Genomic DNA, 24306 nt, shown 5'->3' with positions numbered 1-24306 from the left:
AATAAATTTCAATTTAATTTTTTCACTTATTATTGACACAAGTATACATAAAAATTACATTTTTATGAAATTCAACGTTTTAATAAATTCAATGGCTTAATAAATCCAATTTATTTATTTTACTTATTGGACATTTAAATTGTTTAAATTTTATTTTTTAAAAACATTCTTACTTCATTTACTTTTTAAAACTAAAAGCAAAAAAAAAATCAAAACATAAATAAATTTTTATAAACTACATTGAAGTCATAAAGTCATTAAATTTCATAATATTTTAATCTTATTATCCATATTAAAAATAAAAATTTAAAAATTAAAATGAAATGTAATTTTTTTAATTTAATTTTTTTGATTTATTTAACAAACACCAAAACTCAATGGAAGAACTAAAATGTTAATGAAATAAAAAAATGAAAAACCATATCATTTGATTTTGAAATAAACAAGATGAAATGTAAATTATGGCATACTTGGAAACCTGTGTGTAATTCTCTCTTGTATGTACATGTACTCAAAAATGAAATTGTCATGAAAATATCGAGAGAACCATTCACATGACTTCTTGTTATATATGTGAGATACGTTTCATATATAATTTTATTAATAAAAATAAATATGAGTTAAATTTGGCAATTAATTATCAAACTAATTTAATTAGTATTTTATCAAAATAAAAATTAAGATGTTGGAGTAAATTAATTTATTTAATACAATTTTATCGACTTTATGCACAATATAAATCTTTATATAGTAGAATAGGTCTAAATACTTGTAAGAAAATCATAATTTATTTTGTGTTATTAGGGCTGCAGGAAATTCCTACAACTTAGACACGTGGCAATTTACAAATGGTCCACGCGGCATAAGTTGAAATGAATTGCGATGGAATATTTTTTTCTTTCAAAAAGAGCTTTTGTAATATCTTTCAGTATTACTTAGTTTTACTTAGCTTTTGTAATATTTTTTTCTTTCAAAAAGAGCTCTTAAGATACTTAAAATATTCATTGCGATGGAAACACATTTTGTTTTTGTTTTGGTTAAAAACCTCTATATTGGTATTTTATTTTTGGTAATTCACGGCTCATTATCTCTTTTATTATCTAATCATAAGAAAATGATCACATAAAAAACCCGAAGACTAGCATAACTAGTTTCATTTGTGGGTGGCATTTAATCGTTAGACTAGAAAGAAAAGTTTCAATGTACAAGCTGATTTCTTGTGCTCCCAGAGATATATGAATGCACTTGGCAATTGAACTCAACTATTAGCTTATAATTTAAGCTGTTACAGATTCTTGATTTCTCATTTAGCTAACAAAGAAGCACTCTGTGGCAAAGATTTCCGTTCAATGGCTAATCTTGTATAGGCAATTGTAAGTCGTTCCACCCTTCGGATTCGAATTAAACGGAAAGCCAATGGCAAATATGTTTAATCCTGATTGGAGCATCGAGGAGTCCAAAAGCATATTTTTCGTCATGAACTTCAGGCTGTTCTGAATACTGCATACATCATGGGACTTGATTGATAGTTGAGATTATAGGTGGGTACAGTTCAGCAATTGCTTTGTTTTCGCTATAGCTACCTATGCAAATTGTGTCACTCCGACCATGCCACGTGCCATCTTGAACATTGTTCATCTCCAACGTTCTGGATTCCTGTTCCGTAATAGATGAATGCCAATTATTAGATGTCATAGAATTGGAATCACATATTGTGTTTCAATTGAATACACATAAACAAGTTTTGAATAGATAAATACCTGACATAACGCGCAGCAAGGGCAGAATAAATGGTAGATACAATCATCTAAAGAACTATCGCTCCCCTGAAATCGAAACGTTACAGAAAAAATAGGTAATCTATCAGTAACTGAACAAGTTCAACAAACACAAAATCTAAAAATTCGCACTGCAAACGCAATACAAATATGATTTCAATCATGATATTTTTGGAAATGATGCAAAAAACTTAACCATATCGAGACCAAATTGAACACAATGACAAAGAAATACTCACCCTAATATTAAATTTCTTCCTCATCTGTGTTCGGAAGAACCCCAAATACAATCCGATCGAAATGGTAAAAGCAACTGCTAAGTAAAGAAAACAATGCCTCTTGGTCACAATGAAGGCAATGAAGTTGAAAAGGACACTGAGAGCAAGAATATAATACACAGCTGCCTGCAAAATTAAACCAACAAATTAAGGCTTGCACACAGTTTAGTACAAAAAATTATTTGAGTTGAGTTAGATTCTTAATTTACCTGAAGAAAACACGAACCAAAACCAGCTCGTCTCATGTTCTTCCCAAATCTATAGCATGGACAACTGCAACAGATGCCAACAAGAACATTAACTTCTGAATCTGATTCTGGAAGATTATAATCAACCACCAAAAAAATGGAGAAAAATTTGAAGTTTTGTCATCATAAAACTTCAAGAACAAATGTTCCTCAAGGTAAAAAGGAACAGTACTCTTCAAATTCACATGCAGTAATCAATTCAATCATACAAAAATTATTATGATATGACTTCATTTATGTCAAACCAAAATTCTTGCCTATCATCAACTTTAACCTAAGTACTAGGTAGCATGGACACGAACTCTGGAAAACAAGACAATTGGACACAGGCATGTTGAAATAGTGTTATTTTAAGGTTTCTTCTGAAACATCAAGTGTCCGACATGTTTATGAAATAGGACATGTTGATTGTGTGGTAGTACAGACACTACATTAAATCAACGTTTCGATTGAAACCAGTTGAAAAACTTCATATTTCGGACACAAAAATTCATTTTAAACATAGGAAGCCTTAATATAACACCGTTTCTCCGTGTTCCTATATCCAAGTGACCCGTTTCCCGTATCCGTCTCCATGCTACAAAGACTCCAACTTTTATAAGCATGAAAACAACCAACTATAATTCAATTCAATTCCATAATTTTCCAACTAGTGACTAAAAAAAACTTAAAAAAAAACTTGACAAAACTTGAGATAAAGAGAGAGAGTTACCAAAAGGATTCAATAGCAATTCTTCTATCATCAAAACAATCAAGAACTTCACCTTCCCACATTCTAAAAACCCCACCAAATTCTCCATTTTTATCATAAAACTCATCACTCTCCACCTTCCTCCATTTCCCTTGCGTCTGCAAAGCTACAGTTGAACACAGCATATCAAAATCCAACACTGCCAGCTTCTCTTCTTCTTCTTCATCCTCCCCCATCATCACCACCGTTGATTGCTTCTCCAAATCACCCATCACCGTTGATTGCCTCTTTATCTTGTTTTCAATGTATAATTTAAGAATCTTTTTTTTTTCTATTAATTTGCAATGAATGAAAATCACAGCTTTTTTTAGCGTTTTTATATTATGGAAAGCTTTTTTAGTTTTCGGACAGGATAGATAGATAGTGACATTTTGATTGGTGGGGTTGGCGGGCAGTTATTGCTTATGTGGGACCCTGTTATTGCTTTTTAAAGTTTATCTTAACGGTACAGCTGTTGCCACGTTGGCTTAATCATATTCAGATTTTGTTTTTATTTTGGCTAAATATGCAGTTTTGACCCTCATATTAGGCTTGATTTATATTTGGACCTTAATAATTTTTAATTTTCAAAGAGATACCTAATATTATTGAAGAAAATAAATGGATTTTTTTATTATGGGTTACTTACGGTAGTGTGGACGATATATGACATGCGTGTGGAATTTTATTCGATTTAATTGAACCAAACCAAAAAAAATTCAATTCCTTCATTTTTCTAGTCAGCATATGAAAAACAAAAAAGAGGAACCATTTTATTATTTTTAATAATATTAAATACCACTTTGAAACAAAACAATTACTTAAATTTGAAGTTAAAAATCGAATCAAATATGAGGACTCAAATTGTATATTCAGTGTTATTTTTTCAGAAAAAATTAATTACTAGTGGCTAAGGTTAGGTAAGTCTACTACTGGCTGCTTAGCTTTCAAAATTAATGGTCGCCTTTTTTGATATGTAGAATCTTACTGTAATCGTTTTATATCATGGATAAGATAATTAATTAGTTAAGCATGATATTTAATTAATATCCAGATTCAATGCTTGGATTGATAATATTAAATCCATTTCCCCTCAATTATAGGTTGCAACAATTATTAGTTTAGAATTGTTTATGTAGTCTGCTTTATGTTTGGTATCTGGCAAGAATATAATTATCATGTGACCCTAACCAATTTCTACCTATTTTCCGCAACATAGGCAGAGTTTATAATTCAATTTATTAGTTTACCAATTTGCAATTGCTTTATATATACTATTTCGTTAACTTTCTTATTAAAATTAGATCAGCTAATTTAAACAAACTTACCCTTTTTGTGATAATTCAAGATTTATTAATTTTAGATGGAGTAATTTAAGTTTGTATGTTGTTACCACATGCAATTAACACATGAATGAAAGATAAGTATAAGAGAATATCTAACTTGGGGTGTTTTTGAAGAATTGAGAAATGTACAAGTGAGATAATGGTAACCCTTGAAAGTGCTTTTAGATTTAGGAATCAATTTGATTGTTAAGGTAAAGCAGAGGTTGCCGCCGTCACAGGGGTGGCATCGGCTAGCACGGATACGAAATGGCAACAGAACATTTTAATACATACACGGCGAATCGGATTATTTTGAGATTTTTTTATGTTATTTAAAATGAGGCTATTTGGCAAACATTAAATATTTGAATGTTGAATCGGCGAACATTTGAATACAGACACGTCAAATTTTCGACACATTTCCAAAACAGAAAATGTTGATCGAACAAAGAGTCCTTTCTACCTAGCATCTGCCTTTGATGCGCAATGTTTATCAGACATCCATCCAAAGTGGTAGTGGGGCAGGCTGATGGCTGGATAAGCTTCTTATTCCCAATAATGGTCACTTTGTATGACTCGCAGCTCTCAATACTTATCTCAGTTAGGAGTGTGCAAAAGAACAAATCAAATCGAATAATTAAATCAAACTAAAAAACTCAGTTCGTTCAATTCAGTTTGATATTATATAAACATATTTGATTTTTTTATTTTAGTTCAATTTTAAAAGTAAAAAAAATCAATATATTTTTGGTATAGACCGGTTCAGTTCGGAATATTTACATCATAATATGATTCATTGATTCTAAAAAAATATTAATTATGTTTTGTTCAGTTCAAACCAAATGCACATATAAATCCCACAATCCACATGCAACATTATAAACACCATGACAGCCTCAGCAATTCTTGATCATGTCTTATTCCAAAGTCATTCTCAAACATAATTATTTTGTTGATGAACATCAATCATCTTATCCAAGTGACCATGCAAATCAGCTCTCTTTTTTGAGCTGAAGCTGATCAGCACGAAAACTAATTCAATTCACCTCAATGACCTCATGAAGTTCTTCTCTAACTCATTAAAGAAGCAAGAAATGAATTGATATATTGACTAGGTATATAAAGCAATACGTAGCAACAACAGCATCAACTCTAAAATTATGTGAACTGTTTGTTAAAAGCAACATAAACGAAATGGCAGAGGAAAACTATTCATGGCAAAACGGATTAATTTGCAGCAAACTTTTAAGTACTGATCAATGCCGATCTAAATATATAACCTGGAAAATCCTCCTCTTTAGGCGCCAACTGGACAATTACAGTAATAAAAGAACCTGTTCAGATTTAAATCTTCATTGCTGCGGGTCTCACGAGTCCCAAACCCGAACCACTACCTAAGTGCTTAAAGTCTGCCGCTACCAGTTTATCCCCATGGCCTGCAAAGCCCGTTCCACCCTTTTCCAAATTGACAAAATTTCTGTCCTTACACGCCTTATTGCAAGCAAGACAAACTTTGTCAGTGGGAATAAATTTATCAGCGCACTTCTTGCAGAAGACGTGACCACATGAGCTGAGTGCCACCAATGATAGTGTATTAGTGAGAGTAACCTTGCAGCTAGGACAGATATACGTCTTCTCAAGAGAACTGGCTTTCTTTTCACTTTTGTCCTCTGTCATATAGATGGGGAAAAGATTCTTCATCTTGAGCTTTTCGTTGCCTTCCGGACATGTTGTACATAAGGACGGAGCTTCTACTTTAACTGGTGCTTCTGGGGTGGCAGAAGGTAGCCAAAATGCTTTCATTGTCCGAAGTGCTTCCGCTTCATAGGAAGTAACCTTCACGCTATTTGCTCCATGGAAACCATGTTTGCCTTGATTATGGTTTCTATCACTGTATTGCGGAACTGCACCATGGTTCTGCTGATCAAAAGCATCAAGTTCTCTTGCTTTTTGCAGTGCTAACTTCTCCTCTTCCTCCTCGTTCTCTTGCTTCTTCTGTAATTGATGAGCAGCTAGCCTCCTGCCAGGTAAGACAAAAGCTCAATCCCTAATATAGCATTGCCAATGTAAAGAGACAAAAATACACAAAAATAAAAAACGCACCAAACAACCGGCCAAAACAAGCAAACACGCATATATGCATTTAAAACGTGCACGCACCTTTAATTAGAATAATCAAATCAAAATTCAAACAAGAACAACCGCCACGAAAAACTATCATACTCAGGAGGAAGAGTGAAGTCTACTATTTTCACTCAAAAATTTACTCAATATACAAGTCAATAGTCTAACATCCTAAATTTTACTGTTTCTAAAAGATAATGGCATCATCGTAACAGATATTAATCAGTCTATCACTAGAGTTACTTAAGGACGCAACAGGCGACAAAGTTAATAACCTAGTCGTAACAGATATTAATCAGTCTATCACTAGAGTTACTTAAGGACGCGACAGGCGACAAAGTTAATAACCTAGTCGTAACAGATATTGATCAGTCTATCACTAGAGTTACTTAAGGACGCGATAGGCGACAAAGTTAATAACCTAGATAGCACAGACACTTCATATCCACATCTCCTGTTTCGGAAGCGTTTCAGACACTTGACGTCTCCGACACGAAAGTTTATTTTCTATATAGAAACCCTTAAAATAAGGCTGTTTCTCCGTGTCTGTATCTAAGTGTTCCGTTTCCCATGTCCGTTTCCGTGCTACGTAGTTAATAACTTAAACCTTGATAATCTCAACGCATGTGTATATCATATGACCAACTAAAATCAGAGACATAAACTGAACTAAATTAAACACATATTAACTTCTAATCACATAAAATCCTCAATAAAAAACATTAAAAGTTACAAAATTGAAACAAATATACCTTTGAATATCCTTCTTTTGAGCTAAAAGGCACTCAAGAATACACTCTTTACAAAAGACGTGACCTTTCTGGCACGACATAGGATCAATAAACGGTTTCAAGCAGAGACAACAGGCATCGAAGGGCTTAATTGAATCTTTGCCAAGCCGCTCTCTCTGCGTTCCGTACCCTAATTTTTTCTTCTCATCGTACGTGAAAAACGCTAAATCATTGTTGTTTTTTGAATGTCTTTGAGGCATTTTACTGTATTATTAGAGATTTTGTGTGTATGAGATCAGATTTGAGGGAATTGATTGAGGAATTTTGAAACCCTAGAAATTGCGAGAATTCGAAATTGGATTTGGAATTTGGGGGTTTTGTTTATTTGTTTTGAGAGAGAATATTACTGTGTTTTTTGATGCCCGGTGTCGGTGAAGTTGATTGAAATCTTCTGTTAAATACATTTCCATTTATTTTTAAATTAATTTTATACGATTTTATATTAAATTCTAATATTTTTGTAATTAAATTATATCTATGTGTTCATTAATTTATGTCAATGTAAATTTTGATATGTGTATACTCACGGACAGTGTGCCTATTTAAAAAATTTCTAACATTAACTCCCGCTAACTCCCACTAACAATTAGAGTAGACTATCTTTGATAAAAAAATTATTATTTATATACTTTTATTAAAAATAATTAATATCTTATATAAGTATCAAATATATATTAATATAATATTAAAAACTGAAAATTATATAACTATTTTATAATTCATAATCGATTTTTGTTAATTTTGTTTAAATAGAATTTAATCTACATTAGTTATGTTAAATCAGTTTTAATTTAATTTCAGTGAGGTTTAGTGTAATACCCCTAATTTTCAAAATACGGAATTTTTGAAAATGCGGTGAATTGGAAATTAGCGGCGGTAGAGTACCGGCTTAGAAATTAATTTTCGGTGTTTAAATGCATGTGATTGATTTATTTGTGATATGTGATTAATTATTTAAATGTTTACGTGTGCATGGCTACGAAAATTAATTATTGTGCATGGGTGGCATTTTCGTAATTTTCGGTCATTAATTGGTAAAACCGATTTAAATAATTAAAAACGTTAAAAAAATTAAGTTATAAATATATTTGCTCAAGATTTGATCATATAAGAAATTAATTTAGTTCGGAAACGTTTTTCGAGAAAGATTTTACGGAACCTCGAAAACCGTAAAAAAAATAATTTAAATAAGCTAAGATTGGCTTAACTTGGGGAGAAAGCAAGTGTGTGTGAGGTGACACATATTGGGACACTTGTCAACATGCATGTAGCCTAAGAGTTGAGCTAATGATTGCAATTAAAAAAGGTAAATTAGACCCCACAACTTTTTAAACTAAAATGCTATAAGGGGAAAATCTCTTTTCTTCCCCACTTTCTTAGGAGAAAAAGTAAGATTGTAGAGAAACCAAAAGTCACTCATATTTTTCTTTGTCTTTGCCGAACCAACCCTAAGAAATAACAAACCCCATTAATTCTTAACTCAAGCTTTTTGTTAAGGTAAGATTAAAAGCTTTTAATGGGTGTTATGTGATTGTTGTTTTGTGAGTTCTTATTCTTCTCCTTCTTCTTCGGTTTCAAGCTTAATGGGAGGTTTTAATCAAAGTTTTTTTTTATGATCTTTCTTTTAAAATGTGGGTTATTAAGAGGATCAACTATTGGTTGTTATTTGTTTTTGAAAATTTCGGTTTTGATAAAATTTTAGTTCAAGGGTTTAAAACCTACATGCAATCATGGATTATGGCTTTAATGAGTGAGATTAAACATGGGTAAGAGTTGGTTTTAAAAGATTCAAAGTTTTTCTAGTAGTTAAGTGTTAAATTTTAACTTGAACAAATGTTGAACTAAGCTTTTAAAAAAATGCTGGAAATTTATATTTGAGTGTTAAAAGGTTGGTTTTTGAGAAAAATTAAGGGTTTCAAAAAGAAAATTTAAAGGGTTAAGTTTATGGCATAATGAGCCGAATATTTTCAAGATTTTTCATGAAATGGAGTTTGAAATCTTATGATTTAAAATGTTTTAAATTTCTTAAGAAAATTTGGTGGTTTCAAAGATCAAAGTGTGAAAATTTAATAATTTTCTTTAAAACCGAAAATAATGAGATTAAAAAGGAAAATTTATGGGTTAAATTGTTTTGAGTTTAAAAATTGTTAAAATGGGTGATCATGTGTGAAATGTGTTCAAGATTTTGAAATAAAAATTTGTGGGTAATTTAATTGTAATTGCCGAATGGTGTTATGATTTTCCATTCTTTGATAATTTGTTGTATTATTATAAGTTTGCATGATTAATTAGATTGTTAAAAGATCAATTTAAATGTGATGCATGATTTAGTTTTTGACAAGATTTAATAGTGGAAATTTTGTTATGGCCGAATATAATTCTTTGATGGCATGAAAATATTATGAAAATTATTTAGTGGGTATGCCGAAATGCTTATATGTGTGTGATTTTATGATGATTTATGGGAGTTGCCATGTTATATGTTGATAGTAAGAATTATAGATGTTGTTTGTGAAATTCCTTGGTTGGCCGAATATGTCTTTGGAATTGCATGATTAATTTATACAAAATTTGATTATGGGTAATTGTTGAAATTGTATGTATGGGATTTACATGTTAATTTCGAATAATTAATAGTGTTAGCCGAATAAATGAAAATGCAAATAAATGATTTGTATTGTTTAATTGGCATGTTAGTTGGTGATTAGATGAGATTAAAATTTTGTTTATATGTTATGTGGGTTAAATACTTGAAATGATAGATTTTGGCTAAAAGCCGAATAGATCCTTGATTTAAAAGAAATTATATTTTTAAATCTCTTGGTTAATTGTTGAGTTAATAAGTATGCCATGGAAATACTTAATTGTTAAAAATTGTGTTAGTTGGTGATTTTGGTATGTTGGCCGAATAGTTGGCTATTAATGTTTGGTTGTGTAAATTGTTGTGATTGTGATTGGAGTTGTAATATTTAATCAAGTGTGATTAAATATTTTGTTAGAATTAAAATTCATTCAATTTGATATTGATTGGCTAATTTTGGTATAGGTGGTTTAGAGAGTGGGGTGGTGGTCGGCGAACCACTACCGGCCGGTAAACGGAGCACGGTATCTCTGTTTAACCGAGCCAAGATTTGGTCGGGTTGAAACCGAACCAAAAAATGGACCAAGGCCAAGAGGGGGCCGAAAACCGTAATTAGATCCCGGACTAGAACTTTGGACTTTTATTTAGACTTAACTAAATAATTTGGACCCAAAGTTAAAAAGTTAAAAAGGTAAGTAATAATTTAAAATTTGGTAAAAGGACTAAAACGCAAGATTTGAAAGTATAAGGACTAATATGTCCTAAATGGATTTTGGTGGACTTAAAAGGTAAGTGAAACCTTGAATTTATTTAATTAAAAGTTTTTAAGATTCTAAATTTTTAATTTGGGCTTGGACCCAAAAGATTTATATTTTAAAATGAATTGGAATTAATTAGTTAGATATAAACTAATTAATGTTTTATTTAATTAAAATTGGAAAATTTTAATTAAAGGATATATGTATGTATATTATATTTTATTTAAAAGAGGATTTTGAATAAAGGTATTTTGGAATATGAAAATGTATAAGGACCGAATAGTATTTTTAAAATATGAGAATTTTTCCGAAAGGGTAAAATGGTAAAATTTACCTAAGATTTAGATGGACCAAATTATGAATTTAATTGGATTCCTAAGATTGAACCCGATACGTAGTTGTGTACGGGCCACGATGTCGATCGTGATGATTAGTGGGAAACGTTTTGATTAACAAACGTTTAGAGATTCGACAAAAGGTCAATCTCGGAATGCGAGGCATTCACGGGGCAATAATTGCCGAGGAGCTAAATGTGGATTAGCGTGCGTAAATAATTGTGGAACGACAGTCTGTGAGTTTGCATTATTACATGCATACATTAAAGTAATAAAATTATAATTATTACTTTAATGCGGGAAATTAATATCATAAAGCATTTTAAATATATCGTATATTTATTTTGAGTAAATAAAATTATTATGGAATGAGTCTATGAAACGTACCATCCTATTTGGGCTATAATAGGACTATGTGATCACTAGTTATTGCATGCATATTTATTTTTACGTAAAGAGGAATGTACTGTGTGAATCTAGACGACGGTCTAGAAGTCTGAGACGACGGTCCAGACATTGCGGGAGAGCTTCTAAGACGACGGTCTAGAACCCCGAACAAGTTAACGGTGACAGAACGATAGAGTTCGGCCGATTGATTTAAGAACTAACGGCGTCATGGAACACTTAATGTTATCGGTCGTTGAGTTCATGAGAAAAGTTGGGAACAGTCTAAAGAAAGGTTTAGAACTGTAAAGGATAGTGGAAAATAAACTAGAGTCGAGTGAAACTACGGGTTCAGCCGACTAGTTTATTAATCTAAGTCTGAAAGGAGACTTAGAGGAATATGGATTAGAAAATGCATTTCATTTCAAAAGTTTTAACGTTTCTGTGATTGAACCGGTAGTATATATTTAGATATATCTATTTTATGACGAGTTAAGTATTTAATGTGTGTTTGTAAGATGTCAACTCACCAGTATATCTGACCCCGTTGTTGTACCAATTTTTCAGGTACGTAGACTGTCATTTTTGGTGAGGCTTCATATTCTTGTTCATGAAGTCTCTGTTTTGGACGATGTGGTATCTTGTATATATATTTACCTATCTTAGTGCTGCAGTAGAACTGTTTAGACGGACGTACTTTAGCATGCTTTTTACTTTGCGATGAACTGCCACGTTATACTCTGTTTTATTTTCATCGCTTTAATATTATGATATGTATGCATGCTTATTATGGTATTTTGTGATGCCTCTCGGGTATTTGAGACACCGAGATAAATGTGGAAAACAGTAAATGAAACTGTTGGCATCAAAACAAAAAAAAAAAAAAAAAAAAATGTGCATGTGGGCCCGACGTGGCATAAATGAGATTTGCATGTCTTACCCTAAAAACGTTTTGAAAAAGGGTTATAAAAGTTGACATGTTGTGAAAAAGGGAAAGAGGTCCCATGAAATGGTTGACCTAGTATTTACGTTTCGGAATCTAAAATGTATGATTTTATTCCGCGAAAAATTTATAATGAATTTCGAAACAAATTTATATGAGAAAACTTTTTAAAGAAAAGTTTCATTGTTTTAATGAGAAAAATGGATGTTATTTTAAGGCTTGCTACGGGTTTCGGAGCAACCACTCCCATTCCCTAGCGCCGGTCTCGATCCGGGAATCGGGTCGTGACAAAGGTGGTATCAGAGCAATGGTCGATTAATTGGGCCATTGCGTGAAAAAGTGATTTTATTTTCGAAAAGAGAATCGAAAATTTTTGAGAAAATGAAAAAAAAATGGTGATTTTATTTCGATGTGCGAATCGAAATTTTTAATGATGTGGCGTTATGTGAAAAGTTGAGTTGTTTATTGAGTTCCTAGGAAGGAATGAGTATCCCTAGGAAATCTACTGCAGCAAAATAGGAAATCGATGTCATGTCTTGACTAAGTTATCGTTTTTCAAAATTCTATTCCGTAGTGTTCCCTAGGAATTGAATTTGTGATGTTGTGAGTAAACGATAATGTGATTTTGTGATTGATTGCAATTATGTGATTTAATGCTTGAGAATGTGATTTGGTGATTAATTGCAATTGTTTGACGTGATAATTGGGAATGTGATTTTGTGGATATTTGCAATTACGTGATTGATAATTGAGATTTGATTGGGTTATTGAAACCGAAAATTTATGGTGTAATTGCTATGTGAAAAATGTGCAAAGTGAGTATGTGATTTAATTTTTGCGTGGTGTGTTGGTTGAACCGAAATGTGTTCGGTGATGATGTGAAAATTGTGATAATGGTGATTATTGTGTGTATAATGTGCACGGGATTCACGTGGGTTTTATTTTGTGACAGTATGTCTAGATTTTCGGATAACATGTCACAAGGGAATCGGTATGTTGCGGATGCCGGATCGGTCAACGTGAATGTAGAGCAGTTTTTGAGGAGTGTGACCCCGGAAACCGCAAATGCTGAAAATGGTAGTAATGCTATTGGAAATGGCTTTCAATCGGAATCGGTTGGGTTGCAACCACCGAACCCTAGCTTTAGAGCCGATTGGTTCACCAAGGGAGTGGACAAGTTTAAGGAAGCCAAGATGAATGCTATAGAGGCTAAGGAGAGGGTTGCCGAAGCCTTAGATGATGTGGCTAGAACCGAGAGCCGTGAGAGGTATAGGTATGTGTTGTTGGGAGGTTATCTCGATACTTTGACTAGGGGAAGCAAGTCGGTTCGAGAGTATATGGAGGAGTTCATGAGGTTTAATTCGGCGGTACCGGATTTGATGATGAATACGGAGGATGTTCATTCCCGTTTCATTTACGGTTTAGGTGATGAGTTTTACGGATTGTTGAATGAGAGGGCGAGACCACTTCCGTACTTATATGGACGAGCATTAGCATTAGAGGAGTATATGTTAGCCCGAGGAACACCACCGCAAGCTTATTTTTATCCCTATACCGAGAATCCTATCTTTGGAGCAATGATACCCGATGATGAGGAGCAAGAGGAGGATCCGGAAGAAGACCCGGAGGAGGATCCCGAGGAGTATGTTCCGTTGGATTAGGAGTGAGATTTAGATCTCGGGAGTAGCGACAGGTATTCTTTAAGATTAAGTTACGTTTTAAGTTTAAAATTAGATAATTGGTAAATAGAAATAATAGTATGATAAAATGAGTAGAAACTAAGTTAAAATAAAAATGAAGCATGAATGAAAAAGGTAAAATGGAATTAGTAAAATAAATTCACTCAATGAATTAGTAATTGGAGTAATATAGTATAAATAAAATATGGAATATAATTCGGTTGTAGAGTGGAATATGAATTTTACGGTAAATAAATAAATAATGGAATAAGATAAAAAGAGGGCAATAGAAATCATAAGAGAAATTTAGGATTAATAAAATCTTAATTATTCTCGGAGTACAAATCCAAAAGTAACTTACGAAAATTTTTCTATGAAATTTTAAAGTTGTATTTAAAAACGGTATAGCAAGCTCGGACCCAACATAAAATATTTGGCATGCATGTAAAATGTTGAAAATGCATAAAGGTAATATTTACATTCATCATGAAAATAAATTTTAAAAGAAAAATGCAACTCTTTGATAATGAGAGCCGTCATTATCCCGAGCTACGGTTATACGAGAAGTGATGAACGAAAATTTTACGTTTTCAAGAAAAAGTTGTGTCGACCAAAAGTTAAAAAAAAAAAAAATTGGAGAATTTTAAAGTGAGTAAAAACGGGTAAGTACTCCCGGAAATAATGAAAATTTTGTATAGACGAAATTTTTATTTTGGTTAAGTATGTCAAATTCTAAAATCTTTAGAATAATGTGAATGAATTATTTCTAAAGAAAAATATATGTATGATTTGGAAAATCTATAGAAAAATATTTAAAATAAATAAAGATGTAATAGAAGATAAAGTGATATAGCCATTGTATGGTTATCCAAAATGAATATAGGATAATTGAGTAGTTAAGTGATAACTAGAAACTAGTTAAACTTAACTATAGAAATCCCATGAAAATAATAAGTTTTGGAGTAGATGTTATTTTGGTGGTATGCTTAAGTTATGATTAAGTATAGCCTTAGCAAGTGTGTTTAGTATGTGAGAATTTCCGTCAAGGCAAAGTCGTGATAAGAAAGGTAGAGTTACCTTTGTGTCGGAAAAAGTTCCGAGTTACGGAAATGGAAAGGAAAAGAATAAAGTTGAAGGGGAAAAAGGATTATGAAAATTCGAGGACGAATTTTTATAAGGGGGAGTGAATGTAATACCCCTAATTTTCAAAATACGGAATTTTTGAAAATGCGGTGAATTGGAAATTAGCGGCGGTAGAGTACCGGCTTAGAAATTAATTTTCGGTGTTTAAATGCATGTGATTGATTTATTTGTGATATGTGATTAATTATTTAAATGTTTACGTGTGCATGGCTACGAAAATTAATTATTGTGCATGGGTGGCATTTTCGTAATTTTCGGTCATTAATTGGTAAAACCGATTTAAATAATTAAAAACGTTAAAAAAATTAAGTTATAAATATATTTGCTCAAGATTTGATCATATAAGAAATTAATTTAGTTCGGAAACGTTTTTCGAGAAAGATTTTACGGAACCTCGAAAACCGTAAAAAAAATAATTTAAATAAGCTAAGATTGGCTTAACTTGGGGAGAAAGCAAGTGTGTGTGAGGTGACACATATTGGGACACTTGTCAACATGCATGTAGCCTAAGAGTTGAGCTAATGATTGCAATTAAAAAAGGTAAATTAGACCCCACAACTTTTTAAACTAAAATGCTATAAGGGGAAAATCTCTTTTCTTCCCCACTTTCTTAGGAGAAAAAGTAAGATTGTAGAGAAACCAAAAGTCACTCATATTTTTCTTTGTCTTTGCCGAACCAACCCTAAGAAATAACAAACCCCATTAATTCTTAACTCAAGCTTTTTGTTAAGGTAAGATTAAAAGCTTTTAATGGGTGTTATGTGATTGTTGTTTTGTGAGTTCTTATTCTTCTCCTTCTTCTTCGGTTTCAAGCTTAATGGGAGGTTTTAATCAAAGTTTTTTTTTATGATCTTTCTTTTAAAATGTGGGTTATTAAGAGGATCAACTATTGGTTGTTATTTGTTTTTGAAAATTTCGGTTTTGATAAAATTTTAGTTCAAGGGTTTAAAACCTACATGCAATCATGGATTATGGCTTTAATGAGTGAGATTAAACATGGGTAAGAGTTGGTTTTAAAAGATTCAAAGTTTTTCTAGTAGTTAAGTGTTAAATTTTAACTTGAACAAATGTTGAACTAAGCTTTTAAAAAAATGCTGGAAATTTATATTTGAGTGTTAAAAGGTTGGTTTTTGAGAAAAATTAAGGGTTTCAAAAAGAAAATTTAAAGGGTTAAGTTTATGGCATAATGAGCCGAATATTTTCAAGATTTTTCATGAAATGGAGTTTGAAATCTTATGATTTAAAATGTTTTAAATTTCTTAAGAAAATTTGGTGGTTTCAAAGATCAAAGTGTGAAAATTTAATAATTTTCTTTAAAACCGAAAATAATGAGATTAAAAAGGAAAATTTATGGGTTAAATTGTTTTGAGTTTAAAAATTGTTAAAATGGGTGATCATGTGTGAAATGTGTTCAAGATTTTGAAATAAAAATTTGTGGGTAATTTAATTGTAATTGCCGAATGGTGTTATGATTTTCCATTCTTTGATAATTTGTTGTATTATTATAAGTTTGCATGATTAATTAGATTGTTAAAAGATCAATTTAAATGTGATGCATGATTTAGTTTTTGACAAGATTTAATAGTGGAAATTTTGTTATGGCCGAATATAATTCTTTGATGGCATGAAAATATTATGAAAATTATTTAGTGGGTATGCCGAAATGCTTATATGTGTGTGATTTTATGATGATTTATGGGAGTTGCCATGTTATATGTTGATAGTAAGAATTATAGATGTTGTTTGTGAAATTCCTTGGTTGGCCGAATATGTCTTTGGAATTGCATGATTAATTTATACAAAATTTGATTATGGGTAATTGTTGAAATTGTATGTATGGGATTTACATGTTAATTTCGAATAATTAATAGTGTTAGCCGAATAAATGAAAATGCAAATAAATGATTTGTATTGTTTAATTGGCATGTTAGTTGGTGATTAGATGAGATTAAAATTTTGTTTATATGTTATGTGGGTTAAATACTTGAAATGATAGATTTTGGCTAAAAGCCGAATAGATCCTTGATTTAAAAGAAATTATATTTTTAAATCTCTTGGTTAATTGTTGAGTTAATAAGTATGCCATGGAAATACTTAATTGTTAAAAATTGTGTTAGTTGGTGATTTTGGTATGTTGGCCGAATAGTTGGCTATTAATGTTTGGTTGTGTAAATTGTTGTGATTGTGATTGGAGTTGTAATATTTAATCAAGTGTGATTAAATATTTTGTTAGAATTAAAATTCATTCAATTTGATATTGATTGGCTAATTTTGGTATAGGTGGTTTAGAGAGTGGGGTGGTGGTCGGCGAACCACTACCGGCCGGTAAACGGAGCACGGTATCTCTGTTTAACCGAGCCAAGATTTGGTCGGGTTGAAACCGAACCAAAAAATGGACCAAGGCCAAGAGGGGGCCGAAAACCGTAATTAGATCCCGGACTAGAACTTTGGACTTTTATTTAGACTTAACTAAATAATTTGGACCCAAAGTTAAAAAGTTAAAAAGGTAAGTAATAATTTAAAATTTGGTAAAAGGACTAAAACGCAAGATTTGAAAGTATAAGGACTAATATGTCCTAAATGGATTTTGGTGGACTTAAAAGGTAAGTGAAACCTTGAATTTATTTAATTAAAAGTTTTTAAGATTCTAAATTTTTAATTTGGGCTTGGACCCAAAAGATTTATATTTTAAAATGAATTGGAATTAATTAGTTAGATATAAACTAATTAATGTTTTATTTAATTAAAATTGGAAAATTTTAATTAAAGGATATATGTATGTATATTATATTTTATTTAAAAGAGGATTTTGAATAAAGGTATTTTGGAATATGAAAATGTATAAGGACCGAATAGTATTTTTAAAATATGAGAATTTTTCCGAAAGGGTAAAATGGTAAAATTTACCTAAGATTTAGATGGACCAAATTATGAATTTAATTGGATTCCTAAGATTGAACCCGATACGTAGTTGTGTACGGGCCACGATGTCGATCGTGATGATTAGTGGGAAACGTTTTGATTAACAAACGTTTAGAGATTCGACAAAAGGTCAATCTCGGAATGCGAGGCATTCACGGGGCAATAATTGCCGAGGAGCTAAATGTGGATTAGCGTGCGTAAATAATTGTGGAACGACAGTCTGTGAGTTTGCATTATTACATGCATACATTAAAGTAATAAAATTATAATTATTACTTTAATGCGGGAAATTAATATCATAAAGCATTTTAAATATATCGTATATTTATTTTGAGTAAATAAAATTATTATGGAATGAGTCTATGAAACGTACCATCCTATTTGGGCTATAATAGGACTATGTGATCACTAGTTATTGCATGCATATTTATTTTTACGTAAAGAGGAATGTACTGTGTGAATCTAGACGACGGTCTAGAAGTCTGAGACGACGGTCCAGACATTGCGGGAGAGCTTCTAAGACGACGGTCTAGAACCCCGAACAAGTTAACGGTGACAGAACGATAGAGTTCGGCCGATTGATTTAAGAACTAACGGCGTCATGGAACACTTAATGTTATCGGTCGTTGAGTTCATGAGAAAAGTTGGGAACAGTCTAAAGAAAGGTTTAGAACTGTAAAGGATAGTGGAAAATAAACTAGAGTCGAGTGAAACTACGGGTTCAGCCGACTAGTTTATTAATCTAAGTCTGAAAGGAGACTTAGAGGAATATGGATTAGAAAATGCATTTCATTTCAAAAGTTTTAACGTTTCTGTGATTGAACCGGTAGTATATATTTAGATATATCTATTTTATGACGAGTTAAGTATTTAATGTGTGTTTGTAAGATGTCAACTCACCAGTATATCTGACCCCGTTGTTGTACCAATTTTTCAGGTACGTAGACTGTCATTTTTGGTGAGGCTTCATATTCTTGTTCATGAAGTCTCTGTTTTGGACGATGTGGTATCTTGTATATATATTTACCTATCTTAGTGCTGCAGTAGAACTGTTTAGACGGACGTACTTTAGCATGCTTTTTACTTTGCGATGAACTGCCACGTTATACTCTGTTTTATTTTCATCGCTTTAATATTATGATATGTATGCATGCTTATTATGGTATTTTGTGATGCCTCTCGGGTATTTGAGACACCGAGATAAATGTGGAAAACAGTAAATGAAACTGTTGGCATCAAAACAAAAAAAAAAAAAAAAAATGTGCATGTGGGCCCGACGTGGCATAAATGAGATTTGCATGTCTTACCCTAAAAACGTTTTGAAAAAGGGTTATAAAAGTTGACATGTTGTGAAAAAGGGAAAGAGGTCCCATGAAATGGTTGACCTAGTATTTACGTTTCGGAATCTAAAATGTATGATTTTATTCCGCGAAAAATTTATAATGAATTTCGAAACAAATTTATATGAGAAAACTTTTTAAAGAAAAGTTTCATTGTTTTAATGAGAAAAATGGATGTTATTTTAAGGCTTGCTACGGGTTTCGGAGCAACCACTCCCATTCCCTAGCGCCGGTCTCGATCCGGGAATCGGGTCGTGACATTTAGATCGAAAACTCAAAAATATATTTGAGAAACTAGAACATTATTAGGTAATTAAATTTATAGGTTAATTCAAATATGTACTTAAAATTTAAATTTGTACATTGAATCAATATATGTATTACTCCCTCCGTCCCGTTTAAGAAGTCCCATATTCTATTTTGGGATGTCCCATTTAAAAAGTCCCATTACTATTTTTAGGATGTTTTTCTATTGAATACCCTATTTTACCCTTATTTTAGTTATCTTAGAGGAGATCTATGGAAAATTCCACTATCATTAATAGGGGCAAAACATGAAAAAACATGAAAAGACAAGAATAATTAATGTTTTCTTAATCTGTGTGTAAAGTCAAATGGGACTTCTAAAGTGGGACGGAGAGAGTAATATTTATATATAGATAGTTTTTTAAATAATATTATTTATAGGTTAATTCATCATCAATATATATATTAATATTTATATTTAGATAGTTTTTTGAATTTTTATCTATTATTTTGAATTTTATATTTTACATAAAATGCTCGGTCATAATAATAAAATTAATATATAAATAAAATTTGTAATTTAATAATAACATTTTATTCAATTTGTTTTATAGTAATTTTTTTATCATTATATGTCTTGGAGCTAATTTCGTTATAAAAATTTAAATTCCATGGAGAAAAAAAAATTAGAATAAACATTCAAATTAATTTTGTAATATGAAAGAACAAAATAGAGCATCAAATCTTAGAACATTTACGCTTAAATGATGCGAATATACTTACAGAAATAGACAATTATAAAAATAAAATATAAACTACAAAAACAAAACAAACCATCTAATTATAAATCTAATTCCAGTGTGGATAAAATCAACAAGAAATAGCTGACAGTTCTGACACTTTTTCTCCACGTGCTATCTCCACAGTTAAACTCCTCCATTACATAACCCTCAGTTCAATCTTTAACATTAACAAAAAAACACAAAATTTCTTCAGACAAAAATGACTTCATCCCCGTCACCTTCACCCAAGAAAAAAAACTTAACATCATCAGCCACAGAGGCTGTCTTCATCCAGCCCTCATCCCCAAGATTCCCGGTCACCACTCCGACGTCCGGCGCCCAGAGAAGAATCGGCATAGCCGTTGATCTCAGCGACGAGAGTGCCTACGCCGTCAAATGGGCCGTCCAAAACTACCTCCGTCACGGTGACGCCGTTATCTTCCTCCACGTCAGACCCACCAGTGTGCTCTACGGTGCTGACTGGGGCTCTATTGACGTGTCAATAACTGACCAAGATTCTGATATGATCACAAAGACTGAGGAGGATTTTGATTTGTTTACTGTTAGGAAGATTAATGAGGTGGCGCAGCCGCTTGTGGAGGAGCTGATACCGTTCAAGATTCATATTGTGAAGGATCATGATATGAAGGAGCGGCTTTGTTTGGAGGTGGAGAGGCTGGGATTGAGTGCTGTGATTTTGGGAAGTAGAGGGTTTGGGGCGTCGAGGAAGAGCTCGAAAGGGCGGCTCGGGAGTGTTAGTGATTATTGTGTTCATCATTGTGTTTGTCCTGTTGTTGTTGTTAGATATCCTGATGAGAAAGATGATGGTGATGGTGATGTTTCGGGTGAAGGGTCCGGTCGTGGTGGTGCAAAGAGCGACGAGAAGGATGTGGAAATGCTGCCCCCGGTCGTGGAGGAGGGAAAGCATGAGTAGGTTGTGATTATGATAGAGATCAGGTTTGAGTTTGGTGTTTGTTTTGGTGCTTTGGTTAATTTGATTTTAGTATGCTTTTTGGTCTAATTGTGTTTGTGCTTATGCTTTTAGTACTTTTAAATGAATTTTGGTGATGCAAATTTGATTTTCATGAAGTTATATTTCAATGTAGTTTTAGATAGTTTTTTGGACACGAAACTTCAATTTTAACATAGGAAACCTCAAAATAACACCACGGTGCAGTGTCCAAGTATCCCGTTTCCCTATATCCGTGTCCGTGATACATAGGATAGGTGTATGGGTTCTGTAATTGTCCGCAGAACACATATGTAAATTCTCAGGTAGATGAGCTTGATTAACTTATTTGGGTTTTCTTTTTAACAATAAGCTAGATTGATTGGTTGCATTTCGTCAGTGACGTACTGTTGATAAATTCCTTATCGAGTTATCGGTATTTGTCATTTTGTCAAAGCAGTAAGGTGGTTCCAGATCAGCTAATTTGGCATGATGTCTTAGGTATGAAAAAGAAAGAAGGAGACAACCCAAATTTGTGCTGTTTTAATAGTCTGTTTCGAGTAAATCCAACCATAAATTGTGCCGTTTTACTTGGTTTGTTTCAAGTACATCCAACCGTTAAAATGTTTTTGTTTGTATCATTTCCGTTGAACTAAGGAGGTAGAGTTTTTTCATTAATCCTAAGAAGGGCATAACTCTATAGGTGGACCTGCTCTCCTGTTTAGACACCCTTAATCTTCCTCATACTATTGTCGGTATTTTTAATCCAATATTAGATTCAAATGATCAATGTAATACCATCCTTAGTGTACCAACAATTTCTACATCTTCCCATGTTTTTGTGTGTGTATATAACATTCCACATCCTTCATGGGGCATTGCTTCAATTAGAGGACAAGTTTCTGAATCTCAAGGATTATGTTTCATCAATCAAGTGATGTAGTGAATCCTTATCTCTCTGAAATTGACTATCAAACATAAATCAGTTACTGTAATCTTAAGAAGAATAACAGCCAAAAAGTATCTTCAACGTTAGAATTAAGTAAAAAATTCTTAAAATTTCGTTAAGGATGTGTCCTTTAGGGTTGCGCATAATGACGAATAATAAATCAGCTGAATGTTAAATATGAGTTGGTTAAAATGAAGTGGAGTTGCACAGTTCTGGTCTAGTATGGGGGTTTCTCATCGTTGTAGTGTTCATAATTAAGATTAGAGATACAACTGCTGCTGTTGATGTTTGAAAGGGACACGAGAGAACATCGGTTTTAATAGTCTTGATGTTCTCTTAGTAGACAAATTGATAAATCTCGGCTGATTTGTAGATTTTCTTCTGACTTCTGTCTGAGTGCTTACGATATGCAGGTACTGAACTGAGTAAGACAGAGGAAAAGAAGAACAAACTATATTATGACGACTGATCAAAATATTTTAAAAATACATTATGGAACTTGAGAGTTTTTAAAATCTAGTGGCTGTGACTTGTGAGTCATATACCCTTTTCACTTTTCCTTTGTACTCTCTAAATTCAGTTGTCAAAGACCCAGTCCTTACTTGTCCTCATCTCCTTGAACTGATCTGGCTGCAACTCTAAAGGCTAATCTAATATTTATATGTCTACTTCAGGGTTTAGTGACGAAATGTCTGTGAGGGGCTGATTACTTTTGAGGTTCTGATATATCCATCAATACAACTTTTGAATGTTATTTTTTCTGTTAAACTTGTTGGAATTTATATGCTTCATCCTCCTCTCATGAGAAAAGTTACTGATTCTTGTGACATATTTGAAATTTTCTTAAGCTTTGTCCGATTTTGGTATCTTCATCTTCTCCTTGGGTCATGAGTGGTTGAGAGATCAAATACAAACTATACGAACCTTGTAAGGAGATTCATTAGAATCCCTGGAAATTATTTTTTGACTAATTATGGATTTTCCGTGTTTCATTGCTGTCATGGATCGATGTAGAAGTTATAGTCAGGAGTGGTTGTAATGCATCATATGACTTTAAAAGTTGACAACCAATCAGCATTTTCATCTATTGGCTTTACGTAACTGGAGATAATCCTCGAGTCATTTAAGACCTCAAAATCCACTAGTTACGGCGCTATAGTCTTTCTCTTTTCTTATAGGAAAGACACCAATTAGACAAGTTCTAAAAAGTCACATTACATAGGAGGGAGTGGAGAAATAAAAAAAGAACGTGAGATAAAATACAAAAAAAATGAAAGAGTATCGGATTTTATTTTTATTTTTCTGATTCGGCAGTTTAGTGTACGATTCTCAATTTTATTGTTTATCGACGATGATAATATCCTTCCATTAAGCAGCACCTTAGGATGGCATAGCCTTAAAATTAAGGATGGGGTTCAAACGACGAAAGCTTACGATAGATACATAGGCACCCAAAGACGAGGAATGGCCTAGTTAGACGAAATGTTTTTGGTGTTGAAAATAAGTGTAATGCAAGTATTTCATGTCCACGATGAAATTTACGAAGAATAAATAAACTCTACAAATTGCATAGTTTAGAAATATATGCACACATATTCATATGTACTTTTTTATGTGTGGTTATGTATTCATAAGGTGATTGTTTTCGTTATTACTGTCTTGGGAGTCGATATCTAAACAATACTTTGTCAGGTATGTGAAGGCTGCTTGAATGGACGACGGAGTGCAAAATGTCTCGAAAGATGAAATGTTCATAACGGTTGTATCATCTATTTTCTCCACCTTTGTACTATCTTGTTGCATCTGTTCCTTTGGCATGAAAAGGGGAACATGTTCCTCATTTGCTTTCAAGTCTCGTCGTATGATATGGTGCGTTTTAGATTTTGTTCGTGTTATGATGAAATGATGGATGTAAACTTTGTTTTACTTGATATCCTGTCGTATAATGTCAATGCCGATATCTGTATCTGAGTTGGCTCGTGTCTTTTCATCAGAGAATAAGTTTGTGACTTTACTTTCAA

General features: G+C 32.4%; 3 protein-coding genes across 6 annotated transcripts; 1 reads left to right on the top strand and 2 right to left on the bottom strand.

Annotated features, from left to right (window-relative positions):
- Positions 1-1123: 1123 nt before the first annotated feature.
- Positions 1124-3358, bottom strand: LOC126668641 (protein PLANT CADMIUM RESISTANCE 11). Its single transcript, XM_050361831.2, has 5 exons — positions 3017-3358; positions 2266-2329; positions 2018-2182; positions 1761-1826; positions 1124-1656 (listed from the first exon to the last, which is right to left on the bottom strand). Exons 1-5 carry the CDS (start codon positions 3265-3267, stop codon positions 1510-1512), a joined length of 693 nt encoding a protein of 230 aa, XP_050217788.1. The 5' UTR covers positions 3268-3358; the 3' UTR covers positions 1124-1509.
- A 2133-nt stretch (positions 3359-5491) lies between these two features.
- On the bottom strand, positions 5492-7655 carry LOC126668632 (E3 ubiquitin-protein ligase CSU1). The gene is made up of 2 exons (XM_050361822.2): positions 7236-7655; positions 5492-6379 (listed from the first exon to the last, which is right to left on the bottom strand). The coding sequence occupies exons 1-2, from the start codon at positions 7472-7474 to the stop codon at positions 5704-5706; spliced, it is 915 nt and encodes a 304-aa protein (XP_050217779.1). The 5' UTR covers positions 7475-7655; the 3' UTR covers positions 5492-5703.
- Positions 7656-20462: 12807 nt separating this feature from the next.
- Positions 20463-24306, top strand: LOC126664919 (universal stress protein PHOS32). 4 transcript variants are annotated; one of them, XM_050357546.2, is made up of 2 exons: positions 20463-21321; positions 23988-24306. In XM_050357546.2, the coding sequence occupies exon 1, from the start codon at positions 20608-20610 to the stop codon at positions 21319-21321; it is 714 nt and encodes a 237-aa protein (XP_050213503.1). In that variant the 5' UTR covers positions 20463-20607; the 3' UTR covers positions 23988-24306. The 4 variants fall into 4 exon arrangements, with proteins under 4 accessions (XP_050213503.1, XP_050213501.1, XP_050213502.1 ...); XM_050357544.2 differs by having other exon boundaries at positions 20465-21321; positions 23978-24306; XM_050357545.2 differs by having other exon boundaries at positions 20465-21344.

The sequence above is a fragment of the Mercurialis annua genome, linkage group LG1-X, assembly GCF_937616625.2.
Source record: "Mercurialis annua linkage group LG1-X, ddMerAnnu1.2, whole genome shotgun sequence".
NCBI lineage: Eukaryota > Viridiplantae > Streptophyta > Magnoliopsida > Malpighiales > Euphorbiaceae > Mercurialis > Mercurialis annua.
Note: the sequence above shows the minus strand (reverse complement) of the source record. Positions and strands in the feature narration are given on the sequence as shown.